This window comes from Elephas maximus, chromosome 24 (assembly GCF_024166365.1).
Source record: "Elephas maximus indicus isolate mEleMax1 chromosome 24, mEleMax1 primary haplotype, whole genome shotgun sequence".
Taxonomy (NCBI): domain Eukaryota; kingdom Metazoa; phylum Chordata; class Mammalia; order Proboscidea; family Elephantidae; genus Elephas; species Elephas maximus.
In genome coordinates, this window is record NC_064842.1 from 48798110 (window position 1) to 48823760 (window position 25651).

Below are 25651 nucleotides of genomic sequence, written 5' to 3' on the forward strand. Positions count from 1 at the left end.
AGACCTGGTTATATTCCCAATCTCTGGCTTCTGTCACAGAACAGGATACTGCTGGTGCGCACCAACTTGAATCTTTTTTTTTTTTTTTCTAATTGCTCTCCGTATCAGTAACTAACCCTATTGACTTGAAGCAGAGCAGGGCTGAAAAGTGAGATGGGGATGGGAAGTGGACAAAGAAACTGGGATGGGCAAGAGTTGAAAGTGGGTCAAAATGAAAGAGTGAATTAGGGGCTACAGGAGAAGAATTCACTCATTCATTCACCCATCAGGCATTTGTGGGCACCTGGATGCGCAGTGGTTAAGCAGTCGGCGGCTAACCAAAAGGTCAGCAGCTTGAATCTATCACCTGCTCCTTGGAAACCCTATGGGGCAGTTATCCTCTGTCCTAAGGGTCTTTATGAGTTAGAATCGACTCAGTGGCAATGGGTTGGGTTGGGTTTGGTACTATGATTTTAATATAGCATAGTCTTCAAGGAGCTCAGTATTCAGTGAGAAAGGCAACATGTAAGCCTGTGTAATACAGGGCTAAGTGCCATTATAGAGATGGGTGAAAAGTGCTCTAAGAAAGCACGTAAGAGTGACTGATAACGTTGTTAGTGTTAGGGAGAGCGTCACTGAGATTTGAGCTGAGTCTTAGTGAATGACGAGGCATTCTCCAGGGAGAGAAAGGGGAGATGTCATTTCTTGCAGAGTTGCAAAGATATGATGAGAATGTGTTCTGGGAAGTGCAAGTTCAAGTGTGGTTGCAGCATTTATGGCTGGGAGGAAGTAGTGGGAAGTGAGCCAAGAGGAGGTAAGTTGGGGCTAGGTTGTGAAGAAACTTGAATCCATTCCAGAGATTTCGTCCTTCCCTCAGAGAAGTCCCTGAGAAGCCAACACACGTTTGTGTTTAGGGGTGGGAAATGGGGAGATGTGTGTGGCGTGATCAGACCTGAATTTTAGGAAAATAGTTTGCAGCAGTGTGGGAATGGATACAGAGATGGTGGGTGGGATGTATACTAGAGGCAGTTGTAGGATCTTGCATTATTGGGCCACTGCCTACTTTTCCATTTTATGTCCTATCTTATGCTTACCGTATTCTTGTCTTATTGGCCTTTTCCCAGTTCCTAAGAATATGCTGTCTTCTCACCTTAGGGCCTTTGTACACACTGTCTCCTCTATTTGGAATGTTTTTTCCCCAACTCTTCATGAAATCTTTCACATCTCTTGTATGTGTTTTTAGAGAGATCTTTCTTGATTACCTTATCTAAGTTAAATTCCCCTTGTTATTCTCTGGTGAGGCACTCTGCTTATTTTTGTCAGTACGTTTGTTTCGTTTATTTGTCTTCTTAGCTTGTTTTATAATGATCTATGTGGGGCAAAGAACTAATTTGGCTTTTTGTCTCTGTTTTCTGAAAATAGTCTGAGCAGTGAAAGAGTTCTTTGTCTTTCTAAAAGAGCCAGGCAAGTAGGGGCTACACAGTCCCCACACCTTCAGGAAGGGAGGGGGCATGATGCATATTCAGTATTGGATCAATACTTTAAGGTAATAGTTATGCATATTTATTGCGGTCCTAATGACTAGGGTACTCTGGACCTCAGAGTTCTCTTTGGGGTTTCCAGGATGGGGGAGAACATCCATTCACAGGAAAGGGAGTGGCACATCCCTGGGGACAATGGAAGTCTCATGCTAGAATTTTTCCCAGACCTTGCCTGGTGTGTCTCTCTCTATGCTTATATCCTTTCTGGTTAACTGTAAGTATATGTAATCATTTCTCTGAGTTCTGTGAGTCATTCTAAGGAATTATCAAATCCCCCAGGGGCAGTGAGAGCCAGCAGAGAGCCTAGCATTTGCCTATTTGGCAGAGGCTGGAAGGACAGAGTCCTAATTTGTGGAGACCAAACTCTGGGTGGTTAGGGCCAGAGAAGAAGTGCTGTGTGGATGGCTAGTGTCAGAATGATGAAATGGGGATATGAATTCTCTTCACATTTTGGAAATTAGTGTTTTGTCAGCTGTTATTTACTCATTCTGGCTCTGCCTTTTTTTTCTCCGAGCTACTCCTTCCACATACAGACCCATCAAATAGTTTTAAGTAGGGAAGTCATTTTTATATTCAGTACGTTTTGTTTAGACCCTACTGTGAAACCCTGGTGGTGTAGTGATTAAGAGTTCAGCCGCTAACCAAAAGGTCTGCAGTTCGAATCCACCAGACGCTCCTTGGAAACCCCATGGGGCAGTTCTCCTCTGCCCTATAGGGTCACTATGAGTTGGAATCCACTTGACGGCAATGAGTTTGGTTTGGTTTGATGTACTTCCCTGTGCAAGGTACTCCTTACATCCGTTGCTTCATTCAGGCCCCTCAAAAGCCCTCTAAACCCACTGCCATTGAGTCGATTCTGAGTCATAGGGATCCCATAGGGTTTCCAAGACTGTAAATCTCTGTGGAGGTAGACTACCACGTCTTTCTCCCTCCGAGCCACTGGTGGTGTCGAACGGCCCACCTTTTGGTTAGCAGTCTATCGCTTTAACCAAAAGCTGTCTGGGATGGGTTATTATTTTTACTTTACAGATAATGAAACTGAGGCTCAAAAAAAAATGTATGTGATTTGCCCGGCGTCTCAATTAGTGAGTGACACAGGGTATGTGCGGAAAATGAAGATTTATGATTAATTAGTTTTGAGGTGTAGGTGGGGTAAAATATTGCAGTCCTGCAGGTAGTTGAAAATGATGATCTGATGCTTGAGAGACAAGTCTGAGCTAAAGATATAGTTTTGGGAATCATTCCTGAAAAGGTAATTGATGAAGCTGAAGGAGAGGAGTAGATCATTATGGTCAAACCAAACCAAACAAAACCAAACCCACTGCCTTCAAGTCGATCGCAACTCACAGTGACCCTAAAGGACAGAGTAGAATTGCCCATAGGGTTTCCAAGACTAAACCTTTACAGAAGCAGACTGCTACATCTCTGTTCTGTTCAGTGGCTAGTGAATTCGAACTGCTGACATTTTGGTTTGTAGCCGAGTGCTTTAACCATTGCACCACTAGGGCTTCGCAAATCATTATAAGGGAATCTATAAATGAAAAAAAAATAAACTGATGAGAGAATCCTATAATCTTGGGAATGCTTAGGAAATGGAAATCATTTTGTAAAACGCTAATATTTATACAACTGAAAGAAGAACTAGTTATAACGTAATTTTTTAAAAGATGTATTTTATTGTGCTTTAGATGAGAATTTACATAGCAAATTAATTTTCCAATCAATGATTTTTACACAAACTGTTTCATGACCTTGGTTGCAATCCCGGAAATGTGTCATCACTCTCCCCATTTCTTCCCTGGCTTCTCCATGTTGATCAGTCCGGTTTTCCCTGTCTCTCCCTGTCTTCTCATCTTTGGTTTTGGGCAAATGTTACCCTTTTGGTCTGGTACTGTTTGTGATTGTTTGATCTTTAGTTGCTCTAAGGATCACATTCTTCACGGATATTATTGTTGATTTTATAGTACCATTTATTATTTGGTTGAAAAGTGGCTTCTGGAGTGTCTGTAGTTTCAAATTAGAAGATTGTCTTAGGACAATAGTTACAGGGGTTCCTCCAGTCTTTTTCAGACCAGTAAGCCTGGTCTTTGTTTTGTTTTGAGTTTTGTTATATATTTTTTATCCGTTCTACCCGGGACCTTCTCTTGTGATCTGGGTCAGAGTGATTGGTAGTGATAGCTGGGTACCATCTGGTTCTTTTGGTCTCAGATTAGAGGACGCAGTGGTTCATGTGGGCCATTAGTCTTTTGGGTTGTTTCATTGGGTCTTCGGTTGTCTTTGTTCTCCTCCATTCCTATTGGGAAGCAATGGATTTTTTAAAAAAAGGGTTTGGTGGTTCAGTAGTAGAATTTTCACCTTCTGTGCCAGAGACCTAGGTTCAGTTTGTGGCCAGTGCACCTTGTATACAGCCACCACCATGTATCTGTCATTGGAGGCTTTCATGCTGCCACGATGCTAAACAGATTTTGGTGGCTCTTCCACACTAAGAAAGACTAGGAAGAAAGACTGGCGATCTGTTTCTGAAAATCGGCCATTGAAAACCCTATATACCACAGGTCTGATTCCCGCCAATCATGGGGATGGCCCAGGATCTGACATTTGTTCCATTGTGTGAAGTATCTGATGAGTTGAGGCCAATTCAATTGTAGCTGCTAATAACAACTAGTTATAATGTATTTTAATGTTTGTTTTAGCTTTTAAGAATGTCCAGCAAAGAATCTTGTGGAAAAAATGAGAAGCCTCGGGGAAAAGGCACTACCTTGTCACCTAACTTTGATGAAGAAGTAAGAATTTTGATTTACTGACCTAAAGATTCCTTTTCTTAAAATTGATATTTTTATAATGATAATTATAAAAAAAGCCCTCAGTTTTTAAAAGAGACATGTAAATACTTTGTTCTGCTTGTCTGGCCTAAAAAAAGTTATTTTCAGATTCTTGCATTATTTTGTTTATTCCTCACAACTCCATGAGGTAGGTACTGTTATCCCACTTCCATAGACAAAGGCTTGGAGAGTTAACTAATTTGCCTAGGCATTCCTGACTTCAATTCTAGGTCTCCAAATTCTCCCATTCATAGAAACAACTCATCATTAGACCGTTTTCCGCCTTTTTTCAGCGTTTGCCTCCCCGTGCCCCAGCTGATGGATAGGATTGTGCTCTCGTTGATCAGAATGGCTATCCCTATGGGAGGGAAGCTGGGAGTAGGGAAGGCATGTTCACCATGTTTCTTTGTCTATTGCTTTCAGCACACTGCCTTAAGAAGTGTTTCAGTAGATAAGTATTTAGGATATTTCATTAATTGAGCTCGATTTTGTTTCCAGGTAGCAAGGCTGCAATGCAATTGATGTAACTAAATCTAATAAACAAACAAAAAACTCTGTAATCAGTTATATTATAAACCTTCTGAAGAGTCTGCATGATTCATCATCAGAATTAGACGTGTTCATGCTATATTACTGTCCAAGATGAGATACTCTAGCAAATGTCAATACTCACTAAAAGTGATTTCTGTGATAGTGGATTAGTTCATAAAGTTTTTTCGTGACCTAGATGAATTATTCTAGAGATCATTAGACTTTTTAGCCTTTATTCCTTGCTTACTTACTAATCTTCTGATTACTGATTTGGCCTCCCAGGCATAGTTATAGTGATAATTGGAAAGGGGACCCGGGATCATGGCCACCTAGTGCTTTGGTATCCTTGATTTATATCCCCCGTTTGATACTAGTGATTGATGTGCCCTTTGCAGTTCTCCCATTCTTTCCTAAACGTACTCTAATCAGACTTTTCTTTCTGTCACTCCAGTAAATGTAATCTCATGAAAGTCAGCAATGATTTCCATGTTGATAAACCCAATGGTTAATTCTCAGACCTCATCTGACTTGACCTGTCGGCAGTATTTGACATAGCGAATTACTCCTGTTTGAAATATTTTTTTCACTTACCTTTTAAGATACCATATTCTGATTTTCCTCCTGCCTTATTGGCAACTGCTTCTCAGTGTCTTTAGCTGGTTCTTCCCCATTTTCTTAAACTATAACCTTTCAAGTGCCCAGACACATTTTTGCTGCAGGGGCTTCACCTTTGCTGCTGTTCTCTTGGAACTGAAAACTCTTTCCCTCTCTAGATATTTATATGGCTTGTTTCTTCACTTTATTTAGGTCTTGCAAAATGGTGGGAGTAGTACCATAAGAACCTGTCTAATTTCAGGAGGGATAATGCGACTCACCATCAGCCTAAGGCTTATTCCTATGAGGTAAAGGTCAGAAATACCTCTGCTCTTCAGTCTTTTTACCAATTCTGACACCAGCCATCTCTCCTACAACACTTTCTACATCTCTTCTGAGTTTAATAAGCCATTGCAGTGGCCGCACAGAACTCACAGACCACACTTACAGTTAAGTGGCTTATTAAGGAAGCAACAGGGTGCAACTCAGGATCAACATGCTGCAACTCAGGATCAAGATCAGGAAGCATGCAGGCAAAGTCTGGAAGGCTCCCCCCAAATAGAGAGCATATCCCTCCCTTGTTCAGTGCTGGATAGCTCTTTCAGCTCCTCTTGACCATGCAGGCCTCCTCTCGGCTCCCTGAGGACGAGTTCCTCCTGTCCGTGTCATCTGCCACCACCAGCCGTGTTGCAGGGCCCCTTCCAGGCCTGTTGCCACTGGCTCTGTTGCTGGACCCTTTATGGGCCTCTCGCTGTCTTCAGTGTTACAGTCCTTGACCTGTGTTACGGCTCTTTTAAGAGGTTCCTCCTCTCTCTGCTCTCTTCTCTCTTCCTTCTGCTTCTGTGCTGCTGCTTTTCCCGTTTCTTTCTATCTGCAAAACCTTTCTGGCAACTCCTTGTCAATTTCAAGGCATGGCCCTTCCCAGCAGGGGCCACAAACTGACCAATTCCCTCTTGGTAGGCCACAGACACTTCATTTGCATAGTAGTCTATGGCAGTAGTCACCTCATTTGCATAGTCTATTGACCAGTCCCTGCAAGGTGTATACCAATTGCAGGCCGAGACAGAAAGTATCAAAACTGAGTAGTTTATGGCTTTCCCAGGAAATGTCAGTCAATCTGGACAAAAGTAACAAACCTTCTGGGGTAGAAAACTAGGGCAAAGGTAACTGCTCAGGTCTTAGGAGGAAAATCTCTCAAGCTGTTTTTAGAAAGGATCATGGCAAAAGGCCACATAAAGGAACTTATTTCACCACAGGTCTCATTTCATCACATCTTTCTTCCATACATGGAGCAGCTGGTGGCTTTGAACAGCCAACTTTTTGATTAGCAGCCGAGTGCCTAACCACTGCACCACAAGTTAAATTTTTCATGTAAATTTAACTGATAACATCTTCAAAGATCATATTTCCAAACAAGGTCACTTTGACACATACCAGGGTTAAGAACTCAGCATAAATTTTTGGGGGGGACACAATTCAATTCATCACAGTTTTGTTGGCTGAATCCCACCATGACCTCAAAGTGCTCTTATCTGAGCTTTTAGCTGGTTTCCTCCATGTCATCCCTAAATCAAGAGTGTCTAGGCCTCCTGATTGCTAGTTGAGTCTCCCTTCCTCATGCCAGAGTTTGTGTGTCTTTAAAATTGTTCCCCTCTGAAGTTTTTCATTGAATGTAGGAGTGTTGATTTATAATGATAATGATGAAATAATGCTATTTTATACTGTGCTGTATTTTATGCTTTTCTCTCTCTCTTTTTTTTTTTTCCCAACTGACATTCTTAGGATAAGAAAGAGAAAAAAGCTTCAGGTTCTACTAGTTCAGCTTACTCTATAAGATCAGTTTCTTCAGAGAAGAGAAAACCGGTGAGTGTTTAGATATAACTAACTCTAAAAATGGTTTCTATTAAAGTTTTAATGTGCAGCGAAGGGGTTTATAATATAAATTTCCTCCCAGGACTCCTTCATTAATTTGTCCTTATATTATACTCACTTTTTGATAGTCAGTAGAAAGAAAACCGGTGTTTGGTTTTTCTTCCTTTACCTATAAAAACTGTTTAACAAGTTCTTTCTTTCATGTCCTAACAGACCACCATGTTGGAATAGACCACAGTGGATACAAGTGTAGACATTTTTAGATCTTACTATGTTTATGGCTGTGTTTGATCTCTTTATAATTTTCTTTTGAGGTAGCAAAGGCAGATGTATTGTTTTGTGTTTTTAGATTTGGAAATTGAGACCCAGGAAATTAAGTGACTTATTCAAGGACACAAAATTGTGTACAGCGACAGAGCCAAGTCCATAGTTCTCCATCCTCATACAAGTAATTGGAAACTGTGCAGCAGGCTAAGCACATTAAGCTAGTACATTGCTGAAGGACTTCAGACGGTCACACTGAAGTGTGTATTCAGGGTAGCCACACAGTGTTTTTACAAACGTGCTTTTGTTTGTTTTCGTGTAAATTGCTCTTTCACTTTATTGGTGATGTATTAAACCAGAGCAAACCTGTTGTTGTGGAGTTGATCGCAACTCACAGTGACACAATAAGTCAGAATAGAACTGCCCCATAGGGTTTACCAGGTTGTAAATCTTTACGGAATCAGAGCAGCTGGTGGGTTTGAACTGCCAGCCTTTCAGTTAGCAGCTGAGCACCTAACCACTGGACCACCAGGGCGCCTCGTTGCTGTATTAACCTCCTTAAAGCACTAATTTTATCGTATCTCTCCTGCAAAACCTTCACTTACTTTTTAGTTTGTCATTTAGGACAGTCTTAAATTTGGTTATACCTTAACTTTCCTTCTTTTTTTTTCCCCCTTCTTCCTCAAAGGAGTTCCTCTGCTTCTAGCTAGGCTGGTTTATACTTTGCTGAATTTATACCAGTCATCTCCAGCTTCTTAGAATGCCTAAGGATCCATAGCTTAGAATGCCCTTCTCTTTTACCCATATTTCAATCTTTGACATATATTTTGTTCACCTTTTTTCCTGGGAACCTTCCATCTTTTGGTGTTGGATATTTTTGAACTTCTTTAGCAATTACTGTCTTTTCTTCGTCTTTGACACTTAGCTGTATGCTTATAATGGGCTGATTAGTTGTACATATCCTTTTACTTTTCCCTTCCTTATCCTTTTACCATACTCTAAGCTCTTTAGGACAGGGATTGTATCCTTTTTCTCTCTTAGCTTTCTCGAGTCTAGCCCTGTATCCCCAGATACGCAGAGAGACAAGATGGTAGAGAGAGCCAGGCAGATGTAGTTTCAGATCATGGCACTGCTACTGACTGACTCTGACGTTGAGCAAGATTCTTAGCTCTGTTTGAGTTTAGGTGCTTTATCTACAAAATATGGATATCAAAATATCCGTCTCACAAGATTATTGGGAGGATTAAGTAAATTATTATGTTGAGTCTATTCGCTAACACATAAGTATGGAAAAAATGTGGCTTCCAAATCTCCTTACCTGCACCCACAGTGCCAGTGCACAATGTATATTTTATAAATGGTACATTTTTTTCTTTCAGAAATCAGATCATACAGATACTCTGTACTGTAATACAAAAGGAAAACCAGAACTCAAAAGGTAAATTTCCCTTTTCCTCAGTATCTTTTGACTTTTATGGCTTAGACTCATGAGACTAAGTATTTAGATTTGGAAAATCCTTTATTTACTTGTATTAAAAAAAATATGCAAATGCTCTGGCTATAATGTTGATTATACTTATTAAATTTTCTAATGTTATTATAAAATCAAGAAAAAGTGTTAAAAGTCTATCAAAACTCTTTATGCTGTATAAATGACAATTTCTATAACATGTAGATTTTTATCTCAAGTAATCTGATTTTGGCACATCATTGTGTGCAACGTCATTATGTGTGCAGATGGAGAGTTACAGGACTAGTTTAGAAATTCTGGATAAATTATTTTTCTATAGTACCTGTCATGAGAATATGTAGCTCATTGAATTGATGGGGCTCTAAAACTGTGTTAATCAACTAGGAGGCGGCTAGAACTAGAGAATGTGGGGGAATAATGAATAATGAAAATAATTTTTCTTTAATTTCTGCATATTTTAGATAAAAATTTCAGAGAACTGTGTGATAAAGAAATTTCTTGCCACTAATAGGGTAAATCAGGTTTCTAAGACGTATAATGCTTGACAACAGTGTAGTTGAAAAGATCAAGGTTTCTTTAAAAATAGAGATTGTAGGAAGACAATTAAAATGGCATTAAATCTATAAATAAAAGTTCTGCTTTCCAAACAAGCCAAATTATTGTCTGCTTTAAAAAAAAAAAATCATTTTACCTCTGAACTTTCTTCAGTTTTTCTTCTGAATCATCTGTTTTTTTGCTTGTTTTGTTTTGTGATTCATTGCCTGTACATGATCTATTGAAGGAGATTCTGGGGCAAGTTTTATGTTGACTAACACATTATAGATATTTCAAACCAGATTTTTAATGCCTTTTGCCCTCCTTTTTTTTTTTTGTTTTTTTTTGAGTGTCGAAACATTGCTTGGCTTTTTGCTGGTTGCCTTTTATTTAAGAGCACATTTTTCTAGCCTTTGATCCTATATTCATGTGGAAGAGGGTGATGCGTTAACAGGCCTGTGGTCTCTATAAGTTCCCTTAGACTTGCTCACACAGTCTTTGGGAGGAGGAAGAAATAATGTTCAATTCTTTTGAGAACAGGATTTAAGTTATTCAAGGATGCATTGAAGTTCAACTTGGCTTCAGTATTTATTCAAAACCTGCTGTTTGGCTTCAGCCTTTGGAAAGCTGACTACCTATTACAACAACATTTCTGCATGACTGGTCAATGACTTGCCACTGTATAGGTTACCATCGTATCTAATCAGGGTAACATCAGTAATGTGAACAAGGTTTGCCATTTGAATTTATTGTTAAATAGCTGAATATTCACTTTCAGATATTAGCATGCACTCTAAATATAACTTGTAGTGAAAATTTAGTCAAAGACAAGCTATAAGATATAAAGATATTTTAGTACTGCCTTGTCATGTATTTACAGGATAGCCAAACAGTAGGATATGGGAGCTATTAAATATTTAAAAGGTAGCTTGAACAAAAGAAAGCTCTAATATTGTCCTTAGCAGACACCAATATCAACCATGCAGGATTTCTAACAACCATTGGTTGCTTGCAGAGACAGTAGTTCACTTGCTCTTGTTCACTTGTTACATGCTTTGAGATTATATATATTTCTTATATGATATATGGTATCTTCAGTTAAAGTCTCCCTCTTTATTCAGCCCCAGGCTAAGCACTGAAATTGGCATGCAAATAGTGAAAGCTGAGATGCAGATAAGAAATTAGAATTTCTTGGTCCTGAAAACGAGTTACATTGGTCTGTTACTACCATACTAGATCCATGGTTGAAGTATACATAAATATATTAACATAAAAACATAAGTGAGGGCCATAATCTTAAGCCTGATTCTGAAAATTTAGAAAGCATTTCTTCCAGCAGTGCATAGTTTCAGTTTGGGATTTTTTTCAATAATAGTGCACCATCACCATTGACCAAATCTTTAAGTCCAGGAGTTAAAGAGAAAATACAATTTTACTTCAGCTACTGTTAGAGAGATGACAGTATTGCCATCAGCACTGCCCAATATTGTCAGAATTAGCCGAACGCCTTTTTCTTCTATTGATCTGAGTTGAAGGTGAGTGTCTAATTTAGTACCCTAAATACGCATTGTGATGACCAGTAGAGCAATCTGACAGCTGATGTGTTAAGAAATTATTGTTCCTATACTATCATATTTTAAAATGTTGGTTACTAAATTGTTAAACGGAAACCCTGGTGGCATAGTGGTTAAGAGCTACGGCTGCTAATCTAAAGGTCGGCAGTTTGAAGCCACCGGGTGCACCTTGGAAACTCTATGGGGCAGTTCTGCTCTGTCCAGTGGCGTCACCATGAGTCAGAATTGACTCAATGGCAACAGGTTTGGTTTTAGTTTTTAAATTGTTAAATAATCTGATGATAATGAAATTTTTAACAAAATTTTGCATTTATCTTTATATTCCAGGAATTTGGTATAGGATAGTGATATTCAGCTTCAGCGTCAGCTGAATATTGATTTTAACACTAAGTCATTCATAAAAATGAACTATTTGCTGTATGTCTAACTTATACCTAAGAGTTCAGAATTTAATATTTTAGAGAGCAAATATAAAACTGCATTTTCTTAATATAGCATTTGGCAAAACTAGCTCATAACGCATTGCTGTTGAGTCAATTCTGACTCATAGCAACCCTACAGGAGACAGTTGAACTGCCCCATAGGGCTTCCAAGGCTGTATACACGTACCTCGTTTTATTGCACTTTGCAGATATTGTGTTTTTACAAATGGAACGTTTGTGGCAACCGTGTATCGAGAAAGTCTGTGGGTGCCATTTTTCCAACAGCATGTGCTTGCTTCGTGTCTGTCACATTTTGTAATTCTAGAAATATTTCGGACTTTTCCATTATTATTATATCTGTTACAGTGATCTGTGATCAGTGATCTTTAATGTTACTGTTTTAATTGTTTTGAGGTGCCACTAACTGCACCCATATAAGACAGTGAACTTAATAAATGTTGTGTGTATTCTGACTGCTCCACCGACCAGGGGTTCCCTGTCTCTCTCCCTCTCCTTATTCCGTGAGACACTAAGAAGGCCCTAAAAAGGCCTCCATATTCCCTGAGACATGACAATATTGAAATTAGGCCAATTCGTAACCCTATAGTGGCCTCTAAGCATTCAAGTGAAAGGAAGGGTCGAATGTCTCATTTTAAATCAAAAGCTAGAAATGATTAAGCTTAGTAAGGAAGGCATGTTGAAAGCCAAGATAGGCAGAAAACTAGGCCTCTTGTGCCAGACAGCGAAGTTGTGAATGTAAAGGAAGAGTTCTTGAAGGAAATTAAAGGTTGTTCCAGGGAGCACATGAATAAGAAAGTGAAACGGCCTTATTACTAATATGGAGAAAGTTTTAGTGGTCTGGGTAGAAGATCAAACCCGTTACAACATTCGCTTAAGCCAAAGCCTAATTCACAGCAGGGCCCTAACTCTCTTCAATTCTGTGAAGGCTAAGAGAGATGAGGAAGCTGCAGAAGAAAAGTTTGAAGGTAGCAGAGCTTTGTTCATGAGGTTTAAGAAAAGAAGCCTTCTCCATAAGATAAAAGTGCAATGTGAGGCAGCAAGTGCTAATGTAGAGGCTGCAGCAAGTTATCCAGAAGATCTAGCTGAGATAATTGATGAAGGGGCTACACTGAACTACACTTTTTCAGCATAGAGGGAACAGTCTTATACTAGAAGAAGATGCCGTCTAGGACTTCCATAGCTAGAGAGAAGTCAATGCCTGCCTTCAAAGGACAGGTCGACCCTCTTGTTAGGGGCTAATGCAGCTGGTGACTTAAGTTGAAGCCGATGCTCATTTACTGTTTTGAAAACCATAGAGCCCTTAAGAATTTTACCAAATCTACTCTGACTGTGTGCTATAAATGGAACAACAAAGCCTGGATGAAAGCCCATCTGTTTACAACATGGTTTACTGAATATTTGAAGCCCACTGTTGATTCCTTTCAAAATATTGTTGCTCAGACAATGCATCTGGTCACCCAAGAGCTCTGATGGGGACATACAAGGAGATTAATGTTGTTTTCATGCCCATAAATCAAGGAGTGATTTTGACTTTCAAGTCTTGTTATTTAAGAAATACATTTCATAAGGCTTTAGCTGCCATAGATAGTGATTCCTTTGATGGATCTAGGCAAAGTAAATCGAAAGCCTTCTGGAAAGGATTCCCCATTCCAGATGCCATTAAGAACATTTGTGATTCATAGGAGGAGGTCAAAAGGAATTTGGAAGAAGTTGATTCCAACCCTCAGGAGTGACTTTGAGGAGTTCCACACTTCAGTGGAGGAAGTAACTGCAAATGTGGTGGAAATAGCAAGAGAAGTAGAATTAGAATTGGAGCCTGAAGATGTGACTGAATTCCTGCAATCTCATGATAAAATTTTGACAGATGGGGAGTTGCTTCTCTTATGGATGAGCAAAGAAAGTGGCTTCTTCAGATGAAATCTACTCCTGGTGAAGATGCTGTGAACATTGTTCAAATGACAGCAAAGGATTTAGAATATTACATAAACTTAGTTGATAAAGTGGAGGCAGAGTTTGAGAGGATTGACTCCAATTTTGAAAGAAGCTCTACTGCAGGTAAAATGCTGTCAAACAGCATCACATGCTACAGAGAAATCTTTCATGAAAGAAAGAATCAATGCGACAGGCTTTATTTTTGTCTTATTTTAAGAAATTGCCACAGCCTGCCCAACCTTTAGCAATTACCACCCCGATCACCATCAACATCGAGGAAGCCCTCCACCAACAAAAAAATTACGACTCGCTGATGGCTAAAATAGTGGTTAGCACTTTTTAGCAATGAAGTATTTTGTAAAGGGTGTACATTTTTTTTTTTTGCATGCTTAATAGACTACGATATAGTGTAAACATAATTATATGTTTTGGGAAACCAAAAAAATTGTGTGACTCTCAAAATTGCAATATTTGCTTTATTGTGGCGAATTGGAACCGAACCCACAATGTGTCTGAGGTATGCCTGTAAATCTTTACAGAAGCAGACTGCCACATCCTTCTCTTGCGGAGTGGCTGATGGGTTCGAACCACTGACCTTAGCAGCCAGGTGCTTAACCACTCTGCTACCAGTGCTCCTAAACTAGTTCATAAGGGCTAGTTTTGAGATTTACTTTGTTGGTCTTTAAAAAGTGTTGTAATGTTGAGTTTTTATTATGGCCATATCGGCTGTGGTGCATGGATAGCATAATATACAGCACATGGCTTTTGTGAAGAACAAATAAAATAGAAATATGATAATGCTCAGAGAATTGTAATATCCTGTTAAAACTTAAAGATTTGTTTTTTGTTCCTTATTAACAGATAAGTAAAGGTAGGTGTTCTTTTTGAAAGAAAGAGATAGCAAAGAAAATAAAATCAGTAGATGACTCAGGTAAAACTCCCATAAGAATTCTGTGTTGTTTATAGTTTGTTCTTTCATAATTGATTCTTTGAGAAAAATCATGGATTGAATCCTTTTCTCCTGTACCGGATTGTAAGCTAATTTGGGGCTAAGGACTATGTCTGCTTCTACAGTGCCTAGGAGAGTGATGGGCATTTAGAAAGCACTTGCAAATTTATTGATATAAATGAATGGATTGTGTTTGAAATTCTTTTTCTCTTTCTTTCTGACTACAAAGTACTATCTACTTTTATTAAGCAGGAAAATATTATCACCTCCTCTTGTTGGTAATTGTCGTTATGTGTCATCAAGTCGGTTCTGCTTCATAGTGATCCTATGAACAAAACGCTGCCTGATCCTGCACTATCCTCACAGTTATTGTTATGCTTGAGCCCATTGTTGCAGCCACTGTGTCAATCCATCTTGTGGAGGGTCTTCCTCTTTTTTGCTGACTCTAAACCAAGCATGATGTCCATCTCCAGGAACATGTTCAGAGAATGTGAGACGAAGTTTCACCATCCTTGCTTCTAAGGAGGATTCTGGCTATACTTCTTCCAAGACAGATTTGTTCGTTCTGGCAGTCCATGGTGTATTAAATGTTCTTTGCCAACACCATAGTTCAAAGCTGTCAGTTCTTCTTTGATCTGCCTTATTCATTGTCCAACTTTCACATGCATATAAGGCAATTGAAGGTATGGCTTGGGTCAAGTGCACCTCAGTCCTCAAAGTGACATTTTTGCTTTTCAACACTTTAAAGAGGTGTTTTGCTATGGATTTGTCCAATAAAACATGTTTGATTTCTTGACCACTGCTTCCATGGGTGTTGATTGTGGATTCAAGCAAAATGAAATCCTCGACAATTTCAGTGTTTTCTCCATTTATCATGATGTTGTTTATTGGCCTAGTTGTGAGTATTTTTATTTTCTTTATGTTGAGATGCAGTTCATACTGAAGGCTGTAGTCTTTGATCTTCATCAGTGAGTACTTCAAGTCCTCTTCACTTTCTTCAAGCAAGATTGTGTCATCCGCATATCACAGGTTGTTAATGAGTCTTCCTCCAATCCTAATGCTGCGTTCTTCTTCATGTAGTCCAGCTTCTCGGATTATTTGCCCAGCGTACAGCTTGAATAAGTATGGTGAACGGATACAACCTTATGCATACCTTTCTTGACCGTAAACCACACAGTGTCCTCTTGTTCTGTTTGAACGACTGCCTCTTGGTCTATGTACAAGTTCCTCATGAGCACAATTAATAGTTCTGGAATTCTTCACAGTGTTATCCATAGTTTGTTATGATCCACATGGTTGAATGCCTTCGTGTAGTCAATAAAGTACAGGTAAACATCATTCTGGTATTCTCTGCTTTCAGCCAAGATCCATCTGACATCGGCAATGATATCTGTTGTTCCGTGGCTTCTTCTGAATCTGACTTGAACTTCTAGTGGTTCCCTGTCAACGTAGTGATCTTAAGCAAAATTTTACTTGTGTGTGATATTAATGATACTGTTTGATAATTTCCACATTCTTTTGGATCACCTTTCTTTGGAATGGGCAGAAATATGGATCTCTTCCAGCAATGCATAAGAGTTCCAGTGTCCTCGCAGCATCTCCAACATTTGTTATTTTCAGTTTTTTTGATTTGTGCCGGTAATGTCAGGGTGAGATGGTATCTGATTGTAGTCTTGATTTGCATTTCTCTTACAGCTAGTGGTTGTGTGCATTTTTCATGTGTCTGTTGGCCACCTGTTATCTCTTTTGGTGAAGTGTTTGTTCATATCCTTTGCCCAGTTTTTAATTGGATTATTCGTCTTTTTGTTGTAGAGGTGTTGGATTTTCCTATGGATTTTAAGAGATTAGAACCTTTGTTGGATTTTTCATATCCAAAATTTTTTTCCCAGTCTGTAGGTTCTCTTTTTACTCTCTTGGTGAAGTCTTTTCTTCCTTTCTTATTCTTTTTTCAATGGTGCTTTAAAAGTTTACAGCTCAAGTTAGTTTCTCATACAAAAATTTATACACGTATTGTTACATGACCATTCAACGAGGTCGTGTCCCTTCCTGCCTTCTTGTCCTGCCTCCGGACAGGAGCCGCTCATTTGGTCTTGTGTATCTGCTTGAGCTAAGAAGCACACTCTTCACGAGTATTTAATCTTTGTCTGAAAAGTGAGCTTCGGAAATGGTTTTAGTTCTGGGTTAACAGAGCGTCTGGGGGCCATGACTTTGGATGTTCTTCTAGTCTCTTTTTATGTGAATTTGAGTTCTGCTCCACACTTTCTCCCACTCTGTGAGGGACTGTCTGTTGTGTTCCCTGTCAGGGGTAGTCATTTTTTCTAGTCTCTTTTTATGTGAATTTGAGTTCTGCTCCACACTTTCTCCCACTCTGTGAGGGACTGTCTGTTGTGTTCCCTGTCAGGGGTAGTCATTGGTGGTAGCCAGGCACCATGTAGTTCTTCAGGTCTCAGGCTGATGGAGTCTTTGGTTTATGTGGCCGTTATGTCTCTTGGACTAATATTTTCCGTGTGTCTTTGGTGTTCTTCACTCTCCTTTGTTCCAAGTGGGTTGGGACCAATTGATGCATCTTAGATTGCTGCTTGCAAGTTTTAAGACCCCAGGCACGACTCATCAAAGTGGGTTGCAGAACATTTTCTTAATAACTTTTGTTATGACAGTTAAGCTAGATGTCCCCTGAAACTATGGTCCCCAGACCCTAGACCCAGCTACTCTGTCCCTTGAAGTGTTTGGTTATGCTCAGGAAATTTCTTAGCTTTAAAAAAAAAAATTTTTTTTTTTTTTTGGGTTTAGTCTGATTGTGCTGACTTCCCCTGTATTGTGTGTTGTCCTTCTCTTCACCTAAGATGATTCTTAGTCTGCTGTCTAATTAGTGAGTTCCGCTTTCCCTCCGTCCTCACCTTGGTAATATCAAAGAATGTTTTCTTCTGTGTTTAAACCTTTTCTTGAGTTCTTATAATAGTGGTCTCATACAATATTTGTCCTTTCGCAGTTGACTAATTTTATTCGGCATAAAGCCCTCCAGATCCATCCGTGTTGTGAGATGTTTTGCAGGTTCATCATTGTTCTTTATCGTTGCATAGCACCATTGTGTGTATGTACCTTAGTTTGTCTATCTGTTAGTCTGTTGATGGGCACCTAGGTTGTTTCTGTCTTTTTGCTATTGTGGATAACGCTGCAGCGAACATGGATGTGCATGTATCTATTCACGTGAGGGCTCTTATTTCTCTAGGTTACATTCCTAGGAGGGGGATAGTTGGGTTGTATGGCATTTCTATTTCCAGCTTTTTAAGGAAGTGCCATATCGTTTTCCAAAATGGTTGTACCATTGCATTCCTACCAGCAGCACGTAAGAGTTCCAGTGTCCCCACAGCATCTCCAGCGCATGTTATTTTCTGTTTTTTTGATTCGCGCCAGTGGTGTCAGGGTGAGATGGTATCATTGTAGTTTTGATTTGCATTTCTCTGGTGGTTAGTGATCCCAGGCATTTCTTCATGTGTCTGTTAGCCACCCGAATGTCTCCTTTGGTGAAGTGCCTGTTCATATCCTTTGCGTGGTTTTAATTGGATTATTCGTCTTTTTGTTGTAGAGGTATTGATTTTCCTATAAATTTTAGAAATTAGACCTTGGTTGGGTTTTTCACATCCGAAATTTTTTTTTCCCAGTCTGTAGGTTCTCTTTTTACTCTTTTGATGAGCATAAGTGTTTAAGTTTTAGAGGATTTCAGTTACCTAGCTTATCTTCTGGTATTTGTGTGTCGTTAGTTATGCTTTGTATCCTATTTGTGTCATGTATTGGGGCCTCTAGCATTGACCCTATTTTTTCTTCTATGATCTTTATATTTTTTGGCTTTGTAATTAGATCTTCAATTCCTTTTGAATTAGTTTTCGTATGTGATGTGAGATATGGGTCCTGTTTCTTTTTTTTGTAGATGGACATCCAGTTTTGCCAGCACCATTTATTAAAAAGACTGTCTTTTCCCACTTTGTCAAAGTCCAGGTGACTGTAGCTGGATGCATTTACATGTAGGTTCTGGATTTTGCTCCATTGGTCAGTGTGTCTATTGTTGTACCAGCACCAGGCTGTTTTGACTATCTTAGCTGCACAGTAGGTTCTGAGGTCACGTACTGTGAGTCCTTCTACTTTATTCTTTTTTTTCAATAGTGCTTTACTTATCCAGGACCTCTTTCCTTTCCATATAAAGTTAATAATTTTCCATCTCCTTTAAGAATGCTGTTGGTATTTGCATTGTATTTGTAGATTTCTTTGAATAGATTTGACATTCTGACAATGTTGAGTCTACCTATTGATGAGCATGGTATGTTTTTCCATTTATGTGGGCATCTTTTGGTTTCTTGCAGTGGTGTTTTGCAGTTTTCTTTATATAGGTTTTTTACATCCCTCGTTAGATTTATTCCTAAGTATTTTATTTTTTTAGTGGCTATTATAAATGGTATTACTTTCCTAATTTCGTTTATCATTCCCTTTAATTTTATTATTTTTGATATGCTAACATTTTGTAGTAAATAGTTGTATACTATCACAGTTTTCATATATGATTTTTTTCTACTGCTGTTAAACTTAGAAAGTTCTCCTTTAAGAAATCAGATAGTCACTTTTTTCCTACTGGTTTTTAATGGTTTGATATAAAGTATAGCAGTAAAGAGAGAAAGAAAAGACCGGAAGCTTCAGAAGAGGCTCTGAAATATGCTCTTGAAGGTAGAGTAACTAAGGTGAAATGAAGAAATGATTAATAAAAGAAAAGGGCCTAACAGAAGATTTCAAAGGGCTGCTTGAGAAGACAAAGTATTATAATGAAATATGCAAAGATCTGTAGTTAGAAAACCAAAAGGAAAAAATACACTTGGTATTTCTCAAGTGGAAAGAACTCAAGAAAAACTTCAAGCCTTGAGTTGCAATACTGAAGGATTCTATGGGCAGTGTTTTGTTCTGTTGTACATAGGTTGGTATGAGTCGGAACTGTCTTGATGGGACCTAACAGCAATATAGCAGTAATAATAATTTACACTTACATGTTTGATCCTTTTGAGATTTATGTTCTGTGTATTATATAGAGCTATAAATTGATTTTTTTCCAAATAACTAACCAGTTATTCCAAAACTGAGTAATTCTTTCCACTTCCTTCTTAATGTATTCATTTCTTACTTTTTCTGAAGTTAATGTCAACACAGTTTTGTCATCCCCTATATATAAACTTAGGAGCCCTGGTGGCACTGTGGTTAAAAGCTTAGCTGCTAACCAAAAGGTTGGTAGTTTGAGTCCACCAGCCGTTCCTTGGAAACCCTATGGGGTGGTTCTACTCCCTTCTATAGGGTTGCTATGAGTTGGAATCAACTCTGCAGCAATAGATTTTTTTTTTTATGTAAAATTATGCAGAGCAACATTATGTATACGTGTAATGTAACCTAGATTTCCATGGTGTTTTACAGATTCAGTATAGCAACTGAGATTTCAAGAAAAAGACCAAAAACCAGTTCTTCATCTCACGGACCTATTGAACTCCAAGAAACATCATTTTCAAGTGATAATGAAATTATTTCACAGAGTCCTTCCTCAAATGGAACTAAAACAAATATAACTAAATGTGCAGATATTAAAACCAAAGGTATTAAATTGACAAATATTCGGAGTAAACTTGACCATGAACTTAAAAACCTTAGCGGTCCTAAGATTGTCAAAGATGTGAAACCTAAAGCCCAATGCCAGGCAAGTGAAAAAAAACAGCTTTATTTACTTGCTCAGAGCCATAAGATGAAAGAACTCAAGAAAGAAGGGTGCAGTAAATTTAGAGACAGTTCAGAAAAATGTGTCTTGGAGAAATGCAAGAGAAATGAATTTTCTCAGGATTATAATTCCAACAAGATAATTAAGGAACCACTTGAGCCTAGAAAAAAGAAGATCAGCTTCAAAATCCCCCCAAAATCCCATGATACCCTCCAGAAGCTTGTCAAAGAAAATGTCTTCAGTTTAGAGACTAAACAGGAGGAAGAACGCCTGGAAAGCGCCCAGGTTTCATTGAGCTTGACTAGGCACAAAATTGCATATTTATTTTCAGATTCTACACATAAGACTGTTCATGAGCAGAAAGAAAAGTACCATCATGAGCATCAAGAAACTAATGATTCAAGTGCTAGTAAAAATCTAACCCAGGTAAGGTACTATAAAACGAGAGTTGTAGATATTAGGAAAGCTTTTTAATACGTCAGGTCTGAGTTGTTTCAGTTACAGATAATCATGATAGAAGGCTGATTCAGATTTAGTCGTGAAGGTATGTGTTGGTTCCTTTATTTTGCCGCCTTTAAACATAGCTTCTTTAAGAGGATATCCTGCCAAGTGTCAAGGACCTGTAATTGAAAGGAATATATAAAGCTGTGGGGAAAAAAAGTTGCAGGTAGTCCTTTGAGAAAAGTAGTTATAACAATCTGTTAGGTTCTTCTCCAACCTTAGGTACAGGGAACACTTGGGTTAATATTCCGAAGAGTTTATTCCTTTAACAAATTATTGTCACTGTGTTCCAGGCACTGCAATAATACAGCTTATAAGGGACAATAATCTCTGTTTTCATGGACGTTCATATGAAGAGATATGCAATTAAACAAGCATTCACTTATCACATAGTATGGTATACACAGCAGGGGATTAACATAGCCTTGGTATACTGTGGAGGAATTGCTTTTAAAAGGTTTACTCAAGGAGGTAGTATTTAAACTGAGAATGAGTAGCAGTCGTTCAGGTAAGGTGGGGTGACATGGAAGAAGCAGGGATATTCCAGGCAGAGGGACCTGTACGTACAGATATCCAGGCTAAAAAGTTTGGCACATCTATTTTGTTTCTAAATAATATAATAAATGGGCATTTGTGGACTAATTTGAGAACCTTTAGTCTCTATAGCATTGTTTCTATGGTAAATAAATTATTTACCTTAAAGAGAACTTTTAGAATGTTGGGACTTCAGAACTTTAGAACTTTAGAATTTCTGAAATTTAGAGACACTGTCTTATCAACAGGGGTAGTTGCTCCTACCTGGTTTTAGGTATTCAGACTTAGATTGCAGAAGTAAGATATTCCTTATGAAAAATGGAGGGATCATAACTTGGGAGGCCAGAAGAGCTTGAGAGAGAATGCCTTTAGTTCAAATGAACTTGAAGGGGCCCAAAGAGGTAAAGAATTGAGTTCATTCTTTTTACTGCTTTCATAGAGGAAAAGACCTCCAGGTTTTCTTCTAGGTGTTATAACCAGTTCTGTAGAGTAGAACGGAAGAAAGGAACTTGAAGTTGCCGGAATGTTCAGTGATAATTAATGTGCCATTGTCATTAATTATCCCTTATGCTCTTCGTCCAAGAAACAGTATGAGAGGTTTCGTAGTGCGTCTTAGGGCTTCTTTTGGCCTCTTAACCACCTGTCTATATAGAATTACTGTAGAAACCAAGAGAGGTACATAGCACCAATATTAAGTGGTAGGGAAACCAGCTTTTTACGTGACTACTTACCAGTAACGGGACTTAAAATGCTTTGTAAACTGTTTGTTTAGTAGCAACTGTATCTGACCTAAAATCATTTAGATACAAGAGCAGCAAGTAAATGTTGTCCTTACCTTGAGTGTATTATTGACAACAGTCACCTGAACACGGCCTGTTTTGTTTTTCTCAGTAATTCCTCAATAGCTGTTTTCTTGAAGTCATGAGTATATACGGAAATCATTGTATTTTATGGATTTAGTAATCCTGTTACTTAGTAATCTGGTTATGCCTTCCTAAAGAAAAAATAGCTTCTTTTGTTTCTTAAGTTTTATAGTCCTTTGATATAGATCCCTCTCAGGTCACACACTGGCCCGCTATTGCAAATTAATGTTCTAGAGGATTATAATTTATAGAACACTTCTGTGTACAGCATCCTACTTAATCCTTATAAGTCTGTGAGGTAAGAATTCATTTGTTTATCAAACATCAATTAAAGGTACTTTTCCAGGTACCAGGGAGTTAAAAAATAAAAAGACCTCGAGAAGTTCCCAGGGAAGCAGATTAGTAAACATTTGTACTGGAATTATAGTGAGTAAATATTAGGTTCCTAAGAGAATTGGGTGTGGCGATAATAAAAACTTCTGGGTGAGTTAAGAAAGGGGTTACTATAGTATAGATACTCAAGCTTAGTCTTAAAGGCCATGGAGAACAAGGAGTAGCAGTGCCATCCAGGCAGGGCAGGGGACCAGTGTGTGTAACGACATGGAGTTGTGAAATCTCTTGGGGGGCTGTACATGGGCACTTAAATTGGTCAGTATAACAACAGTTGAGATGTGTAGGGAATCTGTAGGAGAGAAATTTGGAGAGGTAGCCAGGGTCCAGACAGTGGGCCATTTTATATCCCATGGGAAAAATCTGTACTTTGTCTTGTATCCTGTAGATGATAGAAAGCCACTGAAACATTATAATAAGGGAAGCTGTATAGTCAGTTTTTCAGTTTAGAATAATCACTGTGGTAGACAAAACCATTATTATCCTTGTTACCGATATTCCCTTTTGTCATCCCCATTATCTCAATCCATGTATTTAATGGTGAACTTTTAAAGAATAGTAACAGAAAAATAGAAAGGAGCCCCGGTGGTATAGTGGTTAAGCACTCGACTGCTAACTGAAACGTTGGCAGTTCAAACCCACCAGCTGCTTAGCGGGAGAAAGATGTAGCAGCCTGCTTGCATAAAGGTTACAGCCTTGGAAACCCTATGGGACACTTCTACCCTGTCCTATACAGTTGCTGTGAGAGTCGCAATCTACTTGACAGCAATGAGTTTGATTTGGTTAACATAAAAATAAAATACGGCAGGGGAAAGCAGACAGGTAAATGCACACTAAGACTTGCATTTGTAATGGAGAGGAAGTTTTCAGGGACAATTGACATGAAATTTTCTGGATTGTTGGATGACAGGAAATTCATTGAAGTCACTGCAAGTGGCCTGTGGACAAAGAGAGTAAAGGGTGGTAGCAACCTCAGGAAGAAAACAAAAAGACTTAGACTATCACAAGTTGGGGTAAGCCCTGATAATCATTTCTAGTTTGTTCGGCACTTCTTAGGCTAAGCAAACCTTAAGATCAAGTAAGATTTAAAGTCAGATGGCAAAAGGAATATTAAATCTTGGGGTCATGGCATAGTAAAGCTGTAAAGGGCCTTAGGTGTGTGATGTCTTTGGCTCTATGTCACATGAAGTTTGATGTTGGAAAGTTAAGGTGGAAGCTGAATTTCCAGTAAAGCATTTCTGCATATGATACGTTTGTTTAAAGAGGGTCTGTAATTTATACCATAAATTGTTGTTGTTGCTGTAGTTGCCATTGAGTCAGTTCTAACCCATAGCAACCCCATGTGTGTCAGAGTAGAACTGCTCCACGGGGTTTTCAAGGCTGTAAGCTTTCAGAAGCAGATTGCCAGGCCCGTCTGTCAAGGTGCCTCTGGGTGATTTTGAACTGCCAACCTTTCAGCTAGTAGTGGAGTGCTTAACTTTATAGCTTCCTGTAAAATAATACGAATTTGGAGTTATCTTGGAGACTTCTTAGAAGACTTGGTCTACTAGTGGTTTTGCTGAGCTCACCTGCAGGGTCAGATAGGTTTCATCAACTCAGTAAAAATGCCTGTGAAAAGGTGCAGCTTGTAGAGAGATTTTCAAATACTCCCTTCCCCCAATCTTTGGTGCTCTATAACCACTTATAATACCCACTGCCATCAAGATGATTCCGACTCACGGTGACCCCATAAGACAGAGTGGAACTGCCCCATAGGATTTCCAAGGAGTGGCTGGTGGATTCAAATTGCCAACTTTTTGGTTAGTAGCTGAGCTCTTAACTGCTGTGCCACCAGGGCTCCGACCACTTATAATAAACCCAAACCCAGTGCCGTCGAGTCGATTCCAACTCATAGCGACCCTATAGGACAGAGTAGAACTGCCCCATAGAGTTTCCAGGGAGCGCCTGGTGGATTCGAACTGCCAACCCTTTGGTTAGCAGCCGTAGCACTTAACCACTGTACCACCAGGGTTTCCAACCACTTATAATAGAACTTTGCATTTTCCAGCCTTTTCCTTTCTGCCATATTATAATGCTCACGTTGTCTCAGTTGCTTAATCATGTCACTTTTAGAGATGGTTCAGCTATTCCTGGGTGAATATTTCCTACCAGTGATGGCCAGCTTGTTTGCCTTTTTCCATGGTTCTTTTCTGTTTCTTAGGGTGGCATATAGTTTTATTCTTGGAATATGAGTATTTTTAAGAAAGTATATATGAATGAGGAAACCCTAAAGAATTTCTACAATTTTTCATATCTTGAGAGAGTGAAGCCTTTTTTTTTTGTTTAATTCTAGATGATTAATTCTCATCTGGAAGCAGTTTTGTCCCTCAGGGAATATTTGTTTGACAATGTCTGGAGACATTTTTTTCTTGTTTTTTTTTTAATTGTACTTTAGGTGAAAGTTTACAGCTTAAGTTAATCTCTCATACCCCCATTTGGTCTCGTGTATCCGCTTGAACTAAAAGGACATTCTTCCTGAGTATTATTTTATGTTTTATAGTCCAGTCTGATCTTTGTCTGCAGAATGGGCTTCAGGAATGATTTTAGTTTTGGGTTAACATAGCGTCCAGGGCCATGGCTTCAGGGGTTCCTCCAGTCTCAGTCAGAGCATTAAGTCTGGTCTTTTTATGTGAATTTAAGTTTTGTTCCACACTTTTCTCCTGCTCCATCAGGGACTCTCTGTTGTGTTCCTGGCAAGGCAGTCATTGATGGTAACTGGGTACCATCTAGTTCTTCTCGTCTCAGGCTGATGGAATCTCTGGTTTATGTAGCACTTTGGTGGAGACATTTTTGATTGTCACTACTACTAGGGGTAAGAGGTGGGGAGGGATGCTGTTGACATCTAGCAGGTAGGGGCCACATCTTAGAATTCATGGGACAGCCCCCACAACAAAGAATTACTTGGCCCCAAATGTCAGTAGTGCTGAGGTTGAAAACCTTGCTCTAGGTATATACTTCATTCTTAACTAAAGAAATTACTTTTTGTTTCAGAGTTGTGAAGCACCATGTTCTTCGATATCACCTGAAAATATTCAAGATACAGATCAAGAGGTTACTGCTAATACTTATTACTTT

At 38.9% G+C, this 25651-nt stretch overlaps 1 protein-coding gene across 13 annotated transcripts in view; it reads left to right on the forward strand.

The window, feature by feature from the left end:
- SWT1 (SWT1 RNA endoribonuclease homolog) overlaps positions 1 to 25651 on the forward strand; it is a 120694-nt gene that overhangs the window by 2646 nt on the left and 92397 nt on the right. For 11 of the 13 annotated variants that reach the window (XR_007515285.1, XR_007515284.1, XR_007515286.1 and 8 more), the window contains exons 2-6: positions 4214 to 4303; positions 7250 to 7330; positions 8983 to 9041; positions 19955 to 20675; positions 25568 to 25627. Coding sequence is in view for 10 of the 13 variants with exons in the window: in XM_049868335.1 (XP_049724292.1) it covers positions 4223 to 4303; positions 7250 to 7330; positions 8983 to 9041; positions 19955 to 20675; positions 25568 to 25627 (1002 nt within the window). In the remaining 3 variants the exon portion in view is untranslated. The remainder of the gene's footprint in view (positions 1 to 4213; positions 4304 to 7249; positions 7331 to 8982; positions 9042 to 19954; positions 20676 to 25567; positions 25628 to 25651) is intronic. The other 2 variants (XM_049868342.1, XM_049868336.1) reach the window with 2 other exon arrangements.